Genomic DNA, 16,644 nt, shown 5'->3' with positions numbered 1-16,644 from the left:
AGCCTAGCTCCAACATCAGACCACGTTCCAGTTAACTGGCAGACTGGACACCAGGGTGCTGTCAGAAGGCCTGGACTAACACTGCTGTTAGAATTATCTGGTAAGCAATGTACAAAAGGAGGACAGAGCAAGGACATTGACAGAACACTGCAACCGTACTCCTCTGATTGAAGGCCTTTCACAAAGCTTCTGGATGAACATTACATGTAGTCCTTACACGGAAGTTGATTTTCTACAGAGGTACAGGCATAGGGGCAATTGCAACACTTTCTGAAGTGAAATAGGTATGGATTGTTTGGGTTCACTACTATTTGCTTTTTCAGTACAAGTATTAAAAAAAGTGATTAAAATTCTTTAAAAAGGCACAAAGGATAGATCTTGCCCATTCCCCACCCCCCCCAGAAGTGCCATGTATATAACTCCCCCTTCATTACAGACACAATCAAAAAACATCTCTTTTTAAGTATGCCAGAAATTTCCATTAAGGTATCTAATCTCTCCACTGAAAAATCTCTTCTACATCAGTTTCCACTGCATCAAAAGCCTTGTACTTAACTCCAGGACCTTCCTACAAGCCACAAAACTGCATCTCTCTGAACACTTCAGTAGTGGTTTTTTTTTTTTTTTCCTCCATTTGAAAATGAGAAAAGTTGTACAAGCAATTCAGGTTTCATAATGAGGAAGTGCTTATCCATGCCAACTCAAAACACTCCAGACAAGCTCTCTCTGTTCACAGGAACAAAATTACATTTCACATTGCAGGATTAATGAAACATATCTCCAAACTGTAAGACCAAGAAGCTTTTATTTCTAGGCAGGTTTTCACATTGAAAGAAAATCCTATCAAGACCATAGCACTTTGCCCAAATGACATCCTTTGAAAGCATTATTAAACAACCAACTTTACAGAGTACTGGTGTTTAAAACAACGTAGTATCACCTCAAACTGATTTTTTTTTCTGTAGAATGATAGTAAAATGATCCAGAAATAAGCATGTTCACCACCTTATCAGGTGTTCTGGAATATGCCTAGCTTTCTTGTACTTAAGCAGCCTCAATAAGGTTTGAAGGAAAACCACACACCACATCATTTGCATACACACAAGATGAACTCTCCAGAAATGCTTACAATTCTCAATCTTAAAAAAAAAAAAAAAATCAATAACACCTGAGGAATACAGTAACTTTTTACAAGTTAAAAGGCAACAGGGCTAGAAGAGCTCAAAGCTAAAAGCTATTTAAAAATAAGAGTAAATTTAGGAATTGAGGTTCATGTACAAAGAACACATCTTCTGAAGAAAGCCCATTTCCCTTCTTGCATTTGGAATTCTAGGCTGGAAGCTAAAACCTCCCAACACAGTCAGAAGCAATACACCCTGGTTAGCCTCAAGACCCAACAAGACATTCTGATGTACAACTTCAAGTACAGCTACAAAAATCTGAGAAGAAAGGTTATGGCTCAGGCTCCATAATTATAACATTAGTTTATTTCTCCAAGAACCTTCAGACAGGTTGCTTCAGTAACTTTTTATTTCACTGATGCTCAAGTTAGATCTACTCTTGACTTCAATTGTTAAACACCGCTATTGCTACAAGGGAAAAACAGTATTTTCTAATAAATTGATTTAGTTCCTTCATAAGGCAAGTAAGGTTCATCAGCTATGATTGTTACACAAATCAAGCATACTAAGTTTTATAAAGACATAATCAGAGATCAACTGACTTATAACATGTATGAAGAGCTTTGCTACTAAGCTTTACTTTGTTATATTAAGTTTCTGCTCCCTGAACCCATATTTTAGTAGTTACACTTTAAATAAGAAATTCCTGCCAACAATAGGGAATATTGGAGTCAGAAGCCTCAATGTAACCAGTCTTCTCAGCTCCCAGGTAATTAAACCACTGGAATGAGTTTAGGAGCAACTTCTCTTGTACCAGCCAGCATCAATCTTTACCAGCCAGTGGCAACTATGGCCACAGACCAGAAATGAAACATCAGGATAGGTTTACTGCTACTTTTATCTTTTTTTCTCCCCAATAGTTTTACTATTGAGGCCGAGACGGATCAAATGCCATGGTACACACTTGGCTTCTCTTCTATCGATGCACTGGAGAAACCAGACAAGTAAAAGCCATCTGATTCATTTCCCCTAAATTAAGTCAATTTCACAATTTCAGTTTGGCTCTGTACAAGTACAAATGTTTTGAAAGGTTGAACTAAAGATACGCATTTGTTAGGATGAAGGATAATCTTTTCCTCTGCCATCTTCAGAAGTGCAAAAATCAGGCAAAATAAGAACAGAATTCCTAAAATTATGATTGAATGATTGCAGAACTTTCAACAGTAATTTTTTTTTTGCGTTGTACCGTATCTAGTATATATAGCGTATATATAGTGTAGTGTATATATACACACACTATATATAGTATATCTAATGTTGCCATCTTCTCAGAGGGCAGCTAGTCAAACAATATTACCTTGACTGCAGACAGCAAAACACCAAGTACAAAACACCAACTCAAATATATCACCTCCAGAATTCACTGAAGTCATGTAAAGCCAGTACTTTGGCACCTGAAGAACAAATGGGATAGCAGGTGCCAAAGCGCAGCCAGCATCCTCATCATACCACCACCAATTATCATCTATTGTATGCATTGAGTATCTTTACAACTTGTGATTATTGAATTATATTCTCTATTTGGCATTTGTCCAGCCCCAAACTACCAAGCAAGTCTACCTCTTACTCCTCCTATTCAACTATAGCTTCTTCCTCCAGCAGACATTAGGTAAGCTGAGTTTGTAACTAATTCAAAACCACTGACTCCTTACTGCCTTCCTGCCCTGCTCCAACAGTCAAAATCTTTGAGAACTTCGAAACTCTGAAATGAAGTGCTCTTAGTCAGGAACGTGGATGTACGAGTAAGTGAAGATACTCTACTAAACGCACAAAGACGACTTAACTTCAGGGTGACCCCTCAGCTTGCTTCTCAAAAAGACAAAGCTGTATTTAAGCCTCAGTTGAAGTTGTTTCATACAAGTCTAATGCTGCCGCTAACAGAATGAATGTGAAACCAAACTCTGACTTCAAGAGCTATGCTATACCTGTCAGCCTACTGGGGTGAGGTACGGAAAATAACCGCAAAGATGTGGAAACCTCCCTCTCCACATTTGTTTTCATCGACATTTACAAGTGCATTTTAATCAATATAGTTTCAGAACTTAAGTACTGGCAGTAAAACTTCAAAGCACAGCTTCACACTGTTAAAAATAGCTTGCAGCAGAACACGGAAATTTGGAATAACTTTGATGAGTTCCAAAGCCAGTATTTAGTAAAAAGACAAGTATAGAATGGTGACAACATTCAAGTTTTGAAATGTCAAGAATTTAAAGTGGTTATACTTACTGCTCTGAAAGCTAAGTTTCATGACTTGACAGAAAGCTTTGTGAACGTGCAGTAATTCTGTACTACTGAAGTACCTCTGTTTACTGTAACTGTAAGAACAAACCTCTAAAATTCAGCACATATTGCAAGCCATAAGGGAAGAAAGAATAAAAACCCTGTGTTTTAGGGCTTGCAAATTCATTGCAGTGACTAAGACTGGAATTCGCCCTACACTGCAGTTTATTTACAGTCTAGCTGTACATACACGTATATGAATTAAAAGACTTCATAGCACCTCACAGCCTTAAAGAATGAATGACCATACAAGACACTCTACTTACATACCATTTCTATTTTAAAATAATTGTGACTGCTTACGAGTTTAAAAAAGTCAAATCTGCATATGCTACAAGAGGTAGCAGTCTACCAGAAAAATGAGAGCATACTGGTGGGGCTGTATATGCAGCCCAGACAGGCTGAAGACTGCCAAGCACAGAGAATCCACATCTCCACTTCAAAGGCAGAAGCTAGCCCCAGAAGCCTCTTCAGATTAAGTTTGGCCTACAAATCAATACAACGTTAAGTGATGATGTTTTAAAAAGTATCAGTTACACCTTTTACCTTCCCATGACACTTAGAAATTCAGGTGCTTGCCATCCTACTGAAACCACTATGGCAAAAGGGGCAAGACATGGTTTCATCATCCAGAAACACAGATGTCTTATTACAAAAAGCTACTAGCCTAATTGTGTTTGAACTTGAAAGTTATTTACATAGGGACTTGATGGCCTAAATCTCAATTAGCATATGTATGTTAGAAGAGAAGGCAAAAATTCTCTCCCTACCTTCACACTGGTTCCTCGGAAGAATCTTCCATCTTGTTTTTATCACATTTTCCAAGATTTGCAGTCCATAATACTGAAATTGGAGAAGAGCAAAATGTGAGTACGTTACTGTAGGACTACCTAACATTCAGGACTCTCATTCAATCAGACATTCACGCTTAATATCTAAGACTTCAAGAATATTAAACTAACAAATTTATTAAATATGTCTATTCACCCATTTACTGAGGTTTCATGCATTTTTTCTTGTTTTATTTTTGCTATACTAAGTCCTGCTGTTTGATCATGCTCACACCAGGAGGAAAAAAAAGGAAAAAAGAAAAGCCCTCTGGCAGACAATTTTGGCTATCTGGAAAAGAGAAAGTAGCAGCCAGATATGAATTTGCATCATAAATGACTGCTCATATGTTCAAGTACTACCACAACCAGGCTCCTAAAATATTTAGCAGCTTGGATGGTCTCAAGCTTCCTATCGTTCCTCTAAGAGCTGGAAAAAAAAAATCTTGTCTTAGCATCACATGTTCTGACACTTTCTTTAGAAAGTACTTCCCAAACTTCACTGGTGTGTTACTTTAGGAACAGCAAGACAACCCACAGGTTTATTCAATTTCAATACCCACCCCGATATGGCAGCTATTTCTACTATTTAAAGATGAACTTTTGTGCTCAGTCAAAGAACAATAAAAATGTGACTAAGTTCTTGGAAATCCTTTTACCTTTCAGGAATTCCTTCCTAGTTTCTTAACTGAAAAGATTACATATGCAAGGTAATCAGTAAGGCCAGTCCCTCTGCCCATTTATCCCTACTGCCAACTCAAAGTAACAGGGAAAAGTTTTGATGTGATCAAAAAACTTTAATACGTAAAACCCCATTAGCATGAATAGACAGCAGAGAAAAGGGGACAGGGAATTTTGCATTTGCTTTAAACAGCAGCAGACTAGGAAGAAGAAAGAAGTATCACATCAATGCCTGAAAGGTAAACTCACGTTTTTACAGTTAAAAGTTTGGCTGAGAATAAGAGTTCTTCTTTAAAATGGTTAGTTGTTATACAAAGTAGGATCATGAGCATTTCAACCAAAGGGATCATATAAACTTCAGCTTAATTAAAAGAACACAATGTAGGCTGTCCCAAACTACATTGCATTTTAATACCATTTTTGCTGTTCTCATCTTAACATAACCTACATTCCCTCCCCCTTCGCTTCCCTCTGCGACCCAAGCTCCCACCAGCTTCACGTGAGGATCCCGCATCTGCAAAATAGTGTCTTTAGAATAGCGTCATCTTCCAAAGTCTTGGGTACAGAGAAAAAAAATATGCAATAACAGAAAACTGGCAGGGTATTCTTTTCTTCGTTATCAGCAGTAAAAGTTTATCAACTAGATTTTAATCTACAAATTTACAATAGCAATCTCACATAAAAACTAAAAGAAATCAACGGGGATGTTCATACAGGAAAACGTACAGAAACAGTTTAAGTAAAATGCCTCACAAGAAGCTATTTCAGTCACTGCCATAGATTCATAGATGTCATCTGCACCTGATCCAGGCTAATGAAACAAAGTATACTTAGAAAAGCTTCTAACAACATTGGAAGTATGGCCACTGATAATCAGACAGTGCTAACTTTCCTGAAGGAAAAACTATAGTTTTATTTCCAGATTGTACAGGCATACCTACTAATAGCCTTTTCATCTAACCGAAACTGTTATGTTTGCTTCCACATTCTTCCCACCCCCCACCCCCCATCAACTTATTCAGCCTCAAAATCAGAATGGCAAGCCTTATTTCATTTTATAACAACATTAGATGATCAAACAGAACTTAGAGGAAAACCTTGACAGAAACTATGGGCAGAAATCATCTTCAGTCTCCCCCAACACAACCTGGGATGCAAGTTGCCACACCTACCCCCCCCATATGCACTCAAATATCTACTTTAGACTATTGTACCTTAAGCCATAGAGGTTCATCTTGTCTAGGTTTCTACTCATTCTTTTGTACACACCATTTCAGTTCTGCCCTCAGCTAGCCTCTTGTTCATCTCTTCTCATCTTTTCCTCGGCACTAGTAATATTCATTTTTCTCTAATACTTGCACATGAAATGAAATGGGAACAGTAATAAAGTTACTGTATACAATCGTTACCTATGCATCTTTCTTGCCATATCGTGTTTTAAGGTTTTGTGAGACTGCCTGAACACACTGCAAGGGGCCATGTTGTTTTTTTCAATTTGTTTTAAGTTTTATTTGATTTGATGGTTATAATTATTTTCGGTACTTCCCTGATAAACAAGATACACAAAGTCCAAAAAAGTCACTGATGCCAATTGTAAGTTTTGCCATCTGAAGCATCGGAGGTGTACTTTTCATTTGGTAGTGAAACAGCACACAATCACATTTAAACCAAGCACAAAACAGAAGTCTTTCCAATATGCATTTGCTCTTAGTTTATTTCTAATCATCTAACAACGATTCACTGCCAAGTTATGAAGATGAGGGACAGGTAACAGCAAAGACTGAAAAAAACATGAAATGATCCCTATGGTAGAAATTTCTATGGCACCCTTATTACTTATTCTATGCACCAAATCCCCTCCCTCCCACCTCCCAAGAAACAAAAACAATTGATGAACAGAATTCAGTTAAAGGGAATCAAAAGGGTAGACCTTGTGGAGGCCTGCCGTCAAAGCCTAGCTGTGTCAGTTGCACAGGAAGACACCCCTTTTCTTCCTATTACAAGCAATCAACATAATGGAACATTATGATTAATATCAGGTAGTGTTAACAGCTTTAATTAAAGAAAAAATATGATTGCATAAAAGCCAAATGTCATAGTGCATAAATTTAGCACCAAATCATTTGCAATTTATGTAAATTGAAGAATTCTTTACCTGTTGCTTTCTTTCTGTTCCTCTAATCATCTCATTTTTCACAAGACAAATTTGAGTTTTTAAAAATACTGTTGATAAATCAACTTAAACATTAGTAATGTCTGTCAGTATAAAAAGCAAAGTTTACCAGGCAAGCAAACAGGCAAACACTGTTACTTATAGGTTAGCACTTTGAGGAAGTTCTTTCAACTGTTTTCCCCTGAGCTTTAGGGCAATAAAAAAAATTTGAACTGGTTTCATGAAAACCTCCTGAATTCAGACACCATCCAACCATGATCATTTTCTGTTCGAACACAGTGTGTATCAAGCAGAAAAACATGCATGTCCATTACTTAAGGTAATCATCAAACTTAAGACAGTGAAAACACATTTCAATCAACTTTTCTGTTCGAACTGCAGAAATCTTGGTAAAGCCTTTAAAATGGCAGACAAATACTGAATGCTGTCCCTTTAGTCTCTACCATGATGGACGGATTTCAAATAGCAGTACAAAGCAAATGCGTTCTGCATATTAGTAAAGACTAATCTCATAATACAAAGAGTTTGGGGTGCTTAACTTTCATCGACTGCTCAAAATCTTGGCCTAATAAGGTTTCTATTTTGTCTTCAATATACCTAGGGACAAATTCTCTCCTCAGTTATGTGCACATGGCTCTCATTAACACCAAAGACAGCCAAACACTTTCCCAAGGACAAAATGTGGCTCTAGGAGACTTTTCATTACTCAGATGTATACATACACCAATCTTTGGAACTGGCATTACACACGTATGTGCCTTAGAAAAAAAGAAAAATTCTATTTCCAATTTAGTTGTGTTTTTTTTTTTAAAGGAGAAAAAAACTTGTCAATGGAAGAGGAGATTTAAATATTTTGTCCATTTATGGTTCTTGTCTAAAGCCATCTTTGGGAACAAGACAATAAAAAAATGTGGTTTAAATCAAGAAAGCCTATGGCTAAAAATGAGATACCTTCCTCAAAGTTTATGAATGGAAGAAAGAGGAAAATCAAATAAATAAAAGTTGATTTGCTTACTTTGGTATTCATGTTCTGAGAGAACTCCAAAATAGTATCAACTCTTGTCCACGCATCGGGATGTTCTTTTAAGTGAGTCAAGACTTCTTGAGCCATTCTTTGCTATAAACAAGTTTGGGAAAAAAAAAAAACAGCATTAGCATTGGGTTATTTTAGAAAAAAATATACTATCAGCTAAGACATTCATATATTACGTCACCTTTAAATCATGTATCCAAGAGTTAGTCAGAATTAAACCAGAAGCAACAGGTCACTTAAACCTCCTTCTGTGCGTCAGTCAAGGTCTTTTAACAATCAAATTCAAGGAACGCACTAGTGCAAGACGGTCATTGACTTACTTCCCTCTTCCATCCTGAATAGTTCTTCTAGGCCAGCAGTGAAGATGTGAGAAAACCACACAACATACTAGGACAAGAAGCTTTCTGCCATCCAAGAAAGTCTTCTAGATAAAATTTTATTCCAGGGCACCCAAACTTTCTAGTTCTACTGGAAGTGTTTATATAAGACACCAGCTTTAAGGAGTACTGCACCATGATGCAAAGTTCTTGATATATGAACTTTTGATTTTATTTCGAAGAATCACAGAACAGAACTGAAGTTCTCCAATCCCTGCTTGTGAGGAATCCCTCAATATATCCAATAGCTTACAAAAACAGTAACTACTTACTGGGGGGCAGCATGGCAGCTGGTTATGTTAACAGTTTGTTCCTCCTTGGGACTGCCATAACCAATTATTATACTAGGTACTATGGCTTCAATAACTTGCCAAAACTCCTCATCTGAAGCAATTATGCATTGAAACAGGTGAATTCATTTTAGGTATCCTTTTCAGGCTCGGATGTCCAAAAAAAATCTTTTTAAGCCAAATGATGTGAGCCATTTCCAAAAATGCAGCGTACTGACAAATCCTGCAGCAAATTGCATCACCTACAAGCACCAGACTCTGCCTTTCAACAGGATGAACATTTTCAAAGTTATCAGAAAAAGTTACATGGCAATTAACAAAGATTAATTTGTTCTCCCACTGCATTGTAGAGCCAATTCAACAGAATTACAAAGCAGATAAAGCTTTAACTTCACCAGTTACACCTTACTACAGCTATGCATATCCCTAGTTGGCTACAAGAACATACTTGAGCTAATTATCAACTAGTATAAAAAAACCATACTTGTTCAGTAAGACAGAAACCCCATCAAGACTCAAAATCAATACACATATAACACAAGAAACAGCCAAATTGGGTATGGAATTTACCGAATTAAAATCCAAAGCTTAGACATCATTTTTATGCACTGTCTTAAGGCATCTATACAATACTGACATCCCTAGTGAAGAAAACTGAGCACAGCGGAATGTTCCCCAGCCTGATACTGACTTGGACTAGCAAGTCCCTGTAGGTTCAACATGGAACAGTACCACCTGGATATTATTTTGACTTAAGAAGGCAGTATAACCATTTTCTCACAGTACCACAGAGCTAAAACATCCAGCAGTTCAGATGCAGTTCAGTTCAAGAGGGAAAGAATCACTGTATTACTGCCATGCTGAACTTGGGCACATTTTTATACTGACCCTCCTTGGTGCTTCTAACACCAGTGACATCACAGGATCAAACGTGCATACCAACAAGATACATATATGCCCACTATCCTTCTCCCAAGCCTTGTGAAATTCACTCTCATACCCACCAATACCTTACACTACTGGACATCAGCTCCCATAGTTTCATACAAACAGTAACGCTTAACCAAGACTGAAGATTCACTGTGTCATTGCTACAGAAAAGTCAGTCAGCAAACAAGTAACCCCTCCGAACATGCAACTGCCTAACAGGCCCATGGAATTAAGAGTCTGGGATGAACACAGCTAAACATCCATTTGAGTTGTCCCAAAGCTACTTCAGTTGTGTTAGGGGCATTCTTTCTTTTCAGAAAGTACACCAAAAAAGCAAAGAACAGGAAAAATCTAGAAGTCGAGGACAGAACAAAGCTTCTTACTTGCCTAACACAGATCTGCGGACAGTTTTGCAAGCAGCAATAAGAGTTAAGCAGAAGGAGACATGCTAAGAATTATGGGGAAGAAGTCAGGTGGATTTGAAAGCAAGTTCAGCATGGGCTATCCAGACTGCATCCTAAACCTTTTTTCCATATTATTATATCCTGTTGCAGACATAATGCTGTTAATATCCCAATATTTAGTTTCCTCAATTTCTATTACTTGCATCACCGTTTAAGCCATGTTCTGAACTGGCAGACTCTGCAATGAAGTGCTTTTTCCTGCTGGAACTTTTGAACTTCTCTTGGAAGAGGTAAAAGCTTACAGACATTCACTGAAAAACATCTGTACCCTTGGGAAAATACTAAAATAGCAAGCCAAGTTTACATGAAAGTTTAACATATAAACTTACAAGTAAATGGACTAATATCATGATCCCCTTTTGCCAGTTAATAGCCTCCTCTTGCATTTGTTTCTCGTTGCATTGATTTTCTAAATACACCAAACTATACCCAGCTGATTTATATGAAACTATTACTCCCAATACAACAATGGCCATTTGATCACTGTATTTAGTGTTAATCCTCTACTCTCCTTATATCTCTTTCCTATATTTTAAGGTCAATTCAGACCAAAGAATATTACAAACAGCACCTATTTTGTAAGTCAGTACAGTAAACAAGCATATCACTTACAAAACAAGCACTTGGAAGTCCATGCTACCGAAGGCAAAAGCTACAAGCCACTTTGTGACAGTCATCTAAAAAACTACAGCTAATAACTACTTGAATTTAGGAAAACTGAAAATACAAATATTTCCAAAAAGAAACATGGGGTTTTAGAACCCGCAGGAATTCACATTAGAAAGCTTTACACAAGCTTTTTTTAGATATACAAAACAAGTTCAAGCAAGTTTTCTTTTTTTTTTTTTACTCCAATAGTTGGAAGGAAGGAATAGAAAGGCATCAGCTACTTTGTCTCATTTTAATTCACTTTTTATTGTTGTGCAAGAGTATCTTAGTAAGATGCATGACACTGGAACTCCCAATTTCTTAAGCATGGACAATGAAAACTCGCCAGAGGAGAATCTATGCCAACACCCTTGTAGAAATACTTGCTTTCAACATTAAGCCTTTTTTCCCAAGTAGTTGGAAACTAGATAAAAGCAATATAAAATTCACTTTCAAGACAACATATGCTCACAGACACACACACACACACTCCCCTGATTTGAACTCAAGTTTCACAATTTGCACTAAGTCCTGAGAAGAGCACAAGAAGAATCCGTGCGGAAGAGAACAGTAATGGGGAAAAACAGATGAAAAGACAAAATCTCCTCTTAATGCATGTAATATGTTTTTTTATAAGCATAAATATTCTAACAACACTTTTTTCTCTTAAATACAATCCTTCAGTGAGGCCAATATTGAGTTTATGGCTTCACAATCCTGTCCACAATAGTAACTCAAACTTTGCTGATGAACAAAAGGCCCAGAAGGTGAGCTGCAAGCAACAACACCCCTACCAAGTTATACTTGCTCATCTCTTGTAATAGCAGAAGGCACGCTAGAAATGAAAACACATATTAAACTAACATTTTTCTGTTATTTCAATGGGCATAAAGGCTTGTTTTAAACAACGGCACATAAATCACCACAGATATTCTAGTCAATAGCAGAGCAAATCTGTTAATATTACTGATTTTTACTCAAGTAAATTAATTTTGCTCAACACTTTAGCTATAAGGTCAAACACAGTCCATACACATAGGTTCAAAGTCCACATTACCTGTGCGCCTTCTCCATGGTACAAGCAGTTCACCACATTGTCCAAAAGATTGATATCCAGTTTCTGGTTAAAATCCAGCAGCTGACGAGCTGCATGGTCTGCTAACATTGTCATAATTGCTGGCATAGATTACTGAAAAATAAAGAATTTTTTGATCAGTTCATAAGAACTTACTAGGTGCAGTTGTAAAGTAGTTGCTTCAATTTAAACATCTCCTTTGATTGAGATGAACTACATTAGCAGTACCAGGCTGCACTAAATACACAAAACTCCCACCGTTGTTAAACACAAGGACAAACCCATACTTAAAATTCACACATTACTGCCCCAACCAAATTCTCGGGGTGTTCAGCAGGCACAACCCATAACAGCAGTTTGACTAATCAATGGGCCACATTATCAAGCAAGCTGAGCAACTTCTTTCCAAGTAGGCAGCAGCCCCTACAGTTCCCTGAACATTTGTAAACCAGTAAGTTTGCTGGTAGGAATACCCAATAGCAACCATTCCATGATTCTGTAACACGACCCAAACCCGTACTAGTAATCTCAGTAGAATTTTAAGCTTTCAAGGCCAACATGCACATCTGGCTCTGAAAGCTTTTTAAACAACCAGTTATGGAAGTGAAACAATCTACAAACTTGGTACGAAGTTAGCCACAGAGGTCATTTTTCATATACTTGGATAAAGAGCTCACATGTTATCTACATACAAGCAAGACATTGCCATTGAAATTAAGACAGTTGCCTGTTTGAAAGCATTTCAAGATGAAGTAAGGTGACAGTTAATTCAGCATACCACCTTAGAGAACTTCACACTGGAATGGAAAAGCCCACTGGAGGTTTCAGGTCCCATAACACACCAACTCCTTGCCTTAGACCTAGTAGCCTCAACATTTTGCAAATGAAATTAGGTGGAGCATGTGCGACCACGCACATTAAGATGCTTATGAACCAGAAACTGGTACAAGATGAAGGTACCCTCAAACAACAAGACAAGCCAAAACCCAAGGAAGTGCGGATCAGAAGCTACACTCTACTCCTTTTAAACCGGACCCCTGCTGGGGATAGCTTAAGTTTATTCCCCTCTTCACACAGCAACTGTAACACATTCCTACCCTCTTATCTACAGTTCTCTGACATTCCCCCTCCTTTTCAGAGCCTTCCATAAAAATACAAATTTCACACTGAACCACTCATTTGAGAAATACTCCAAAGTTTGGAAAACTGTAAGGTCATTCAAAAAGTCATTCAAGAAGTCATTCAAGAAGTCACAGTAGCACTATCAGCGTGTTCAAAGAGATACAATCAATCTCTTCTGGAAACAAACTGCATTCACATGGAAAACAACAGAAATCAACCTACCCAGCCCACCCCTTCTTTAGAACCCCTTCTTAACCTAAGAGTTCTGCTCTTACTGAATAGCTTCATGGGGAAATAAGAATTCATTTCATCCCTTACATATTTAAGTCTTATGCTTAAAAGTGAAGAGCAAGACAAACCTGTGACTCAACCCATGCAATTGCTAATTAAGTGAAAGTCCTACAGTAACATGCAGACAGGAAAAATCTTTTGTTTAGAATGTACATTTGCAAGTAGTATCAAGCAGTTTTGTCTGCTTCTATTTAGAATTATATTAACTGAAAAAAAATTTTAGTAATTTTTGGATAAGTAACTCATGCAATTAGTATTATTGCACTAATGTAATCATTTTGAAGGATCCATGGCATCATCCAGTCAGGCTTTTTACAGCATCTTCCTGGAAAAATACGAGGAAATAAACATCAAATAGAAACCAAAATTAATTAAACCCTGCATCTGTCCTCCACCCAACTCTGAAAGTTTTGGGAATCACTAAGTATGGAAGCGAGGAACAAAACGGTAGGGAAAGCCAATTTCCTTCTTCTAACTTAAAAGGGCACTTCAAGACTTCACCTGGCAGAGGGGCAGCGAGCAGCACTCGAAGGAGAAAATCCAGCCAATTAATACGCTCTGCAGCGTAGAGAGCAATCGCTCCCACCAGACACGCGCGTACTCGCAGGCACGCCCCTCTCCTTTCGCATCTGCCCTCCATAGCTGAAGCGGGAGCTGGGAAAGCAGCCCTCAGACTATGAGGAATGTTTTAAATCTGTGATTCCTTGGGTAGGGCCACTCATTTTAGATTTGAGCCCCCTTCAGTGGTTTATACACAGCCCTAAGAAGACAAACGAGCAGCCACGTGACAAGCAGAAGTTATTAACCACATGGAGGCAAAAAGGAAATGTTTTGAATAGGGCTCTTTGCCACTCCCAGCATTATCTTCAAAATGACCTGCCTGCTTGCAAACTGAAATACAGAAATGGCGGCTTTGTGGTCAATACCAACGGCAACCAACCTGATCTCCTGCTCCCAGCACTGTACCCACATGAAGCTCACAGCCTTTGGCGTACCATGCTCCTACACTTTCCCCATCATGCCTGAATGCGAGCAGTTTTAAACCTCACCTCTAACCACCACCACCAATTCTTCAACACTGGCAATAAGTGGGGTAACAGAAACAAAGTTAAAAAAAACTAAACTACAACACAGCAAGAACATGACATCTACCGAAGGTCAAAAGAACTGCATTTGCAGAGAACTGTTTACATAGTTATCCCAACTCTCGATGACCCTGGACCCTCAGTTTGAAACAACAATTAGCTGCTTAAGACACACCCGATTCATTTAAGCATGTTGCACTCAGGAATGAAACCGCTCAGGAACGAAACCATTGATTCGTAGTAGTGAGACTGAGCCCAAGGCATACCTCCACTGCAGGTACCTAGAGCTTCGGGGGGCAGCCATTAGGACACCCTGGGTGAGCCGCTCTGCCCATGCACGCCATCCCAGCACCGGAGGGAAGGGAGGCACCCTCCTCCAGCCATTTCCTTGCATCTTTCGGGCGTTCCTCCAGCCCCACGCTGGTCAGCAGAGCACCTGGCACGGCGCGGATGGCAAAGCACGCATCCCTTCCCTCCCTGCCACACGGAGCACACGGGGGGGATCGACCCCCGCGGTGCCCAGGCTGTGCCCAGGCCCTGCCGCCCTCCTCCTGCGGGGCCGCCAGGCCCCGGGCTCGCTCCGGTGGGGGCCCGGGGCCGGGTGGCTGGCGGCGGGGCCCCTCCTTCCCTCCCTGCCTCCCTCCTTCCCTCCCTGCCTGCCTCCCCTCCCTCCCTCTTTCCCTGCCTGCCTCCGCTCCAGCCCTGCGCTCTATACAGGGCCCCCACGTGACGCGGGCGGACGTTTCAATACTGCTGCACAGACACACAAAAATATTTCTGGAAACTTCCACTCCTAATAATTTACAGATTAGGGCCCGGCTCTCCCCCCCGCACGGACCCAACCCCGGCCCGATCGCCCCCCTCGTAACGAGGCCGAGCCCCCCCCCCAGGCCTCCCCCGGCCCCCCCAGCTCCCCAAGCCCACCACCGCGGCCCCGCTCCCGGCCTGGGGCCCCCCGTGCTCGCCGCCCCTGGCCCCAACACCCCCCCCACATCCCCCCCATTTGGCTCCCAGCGCTCGGGGGCTCCTCACGGCCCTCCCTCCGCCCCCGGCCCGCTCCGCGCCCTCACCTTCGTGTTCCTCGCAGCCTCCTCCTTCGGAAAGTAAGGGGGGAGGGAGGGGGGGAAGGTGAGCCAAGTTTCTAACCACACGCCAAGGGAAAAAAAAAAAAAAAGAAATAATAATGACGATAAAAAAAAAAAAAAACGACCCCCGAAGTGAATTAAAAAATCAAGGGGAAGGTGCGCGGCCGCCTCTCCGCTCGGTCCCCGGGGCCGTGAGGGGCCGTGAGGGGCCGTGAGGGGCCGTGAGGGGCCGTGAGGGGCCGTGAGGGGCCGTGAGGGGCCGTGAGGGGCCGTGAGGGGCCGTGAGGGCGCCCCGCCGCCGCCGAGCCCCCCTGGGCCGCTTCTACCTTCCGCGGGGCCCCGCCGGCTCTGGCTCCGGCTCCCTGCCCCGCCGCCGGCTGCCCCGGGCCCCGCAGTGCCGGCGGTGCTGGCGACTGGGGGCTGCCGCTGGTCCCGCTGCCGCCGCCCTCCCCTCAGCCCGGCGGGCGCTCAGGGCAGCCCCATCCCCGCCGCCCGCCCCCCGGCTCGCAGCGAACTTCGCCCCCCGGCGGCTCCCCCCCGCGGGCTCCCCCTGTGAGCAGGTCGCACGCACGGCGGCCGAGGCGGCGGCGGCGGCGGCAGGGACTGAGCGCGGCGCGGCTCCCCCTCCTAGTGCCACAGGCGCGGAACCGGCTCAAACCGGTTCAGACCGGGAGATTCCATCTCGGTTGAGTTTGCGGCCCATGGCGCCGCGGAGCGTTTGGAAACCTCGGGCCTCCGCCCAGCGGCCGCCCCCATTGGTCCTCCGACGGGCCGCCGCGCCAGCGGCCTCCGCGCTCATTGGTCGGCACTGCTGTCCGTCCGGCGCTGAGCCGCGGAGGGGCGGGGGGAGCGAGCGGGGAGGGGGGAAGGAGAGGGGGGCGAGCCGCTGCACGCTGAGTGGCCGAGTCGAGCTGTCGCTCAACGCCGGGCCCGCCTCCAGTTCACAAACGGCGGGCGCAGGTGCCGGCATGCCGTGATTGGTCGGCGGCTCAGTGTGACGTGCGCGGCGCGTAGGCTTCTTGGGGGCCGGCCGTTGGGCGGTGGGTTCGCGCCTCAGGAGGTGAGGGTGGAGGCTCCTGAGAGGGGAGCCCTTGTGAGGTGA

The 16,644-nt window shown here is 41.9% G+C and overlaps 1 protein-coding gene across 4 annotated transcripts in view; it reads right to left on the bottom strand.

Moving 5' to 3' along the window:
- The window catches only part of XPO1 (exportin 1), a 38,575-nt gene extending 22,248 nt beyond the window's left edge, over positions 1-16,327 (bottom strand). Inside the window, exons 1-5 of one of the 4 annotated variants that reach the window (XM_040550517.1) lie at positions 16,114-16,327; positions 15,528-15,598; positions 11,942-12,073; positions 8,158-8,259; positions 4,232-4,304 (exon numbers count right to left, since the gene is read on the bottom strand). In XM_040550517.1, coding sequence (XP_040406451.1) covers positions 4,232-4,304; positions 8,158-8,259; positions 11,942-12,067 — 301 coding nt within the window. In that variant the 5' untranslated portion in view covers positions 12,068-12,073; positions 15,528-15,598; positions 16,114-16,327. Of the gene's footprint in view, positions 1-4,231; positions 4,305-6,899; positions 6,964-8,157; positions 8,260-11,941; positions 12,074-14,723; positions 15,056-15,527; positions 15,599-16,113 lie in introns of those variants that run through there. The other 3 variants (XM_040550516.1, XM_040550518.1, XM_040550519.1) reach the window with 3 other exon arrangements.
- Between the last annotated feature and the right edge of the window lie 317 nt (positions 16,328-16,644).

This window comes from Cygnus olor, chromosome 3 (genome assembly GCF_009769625.2).
Source record: "Cygnus olor isolate bCygOlo1 chromosome 3, bCygOlo1.pri.v2, whole genome shotgun sequence".
NCBI lineage: Eukaryota > Metazoa > Chordata > Aves > Anseriformes > Anatidae > Cygnus > Cygnus olor.
The sequence above is the reverse complement of the archived record's forward strand: the minus strand, read 5'-3'. Positions and strand labels throughout refer to the sequence as shown.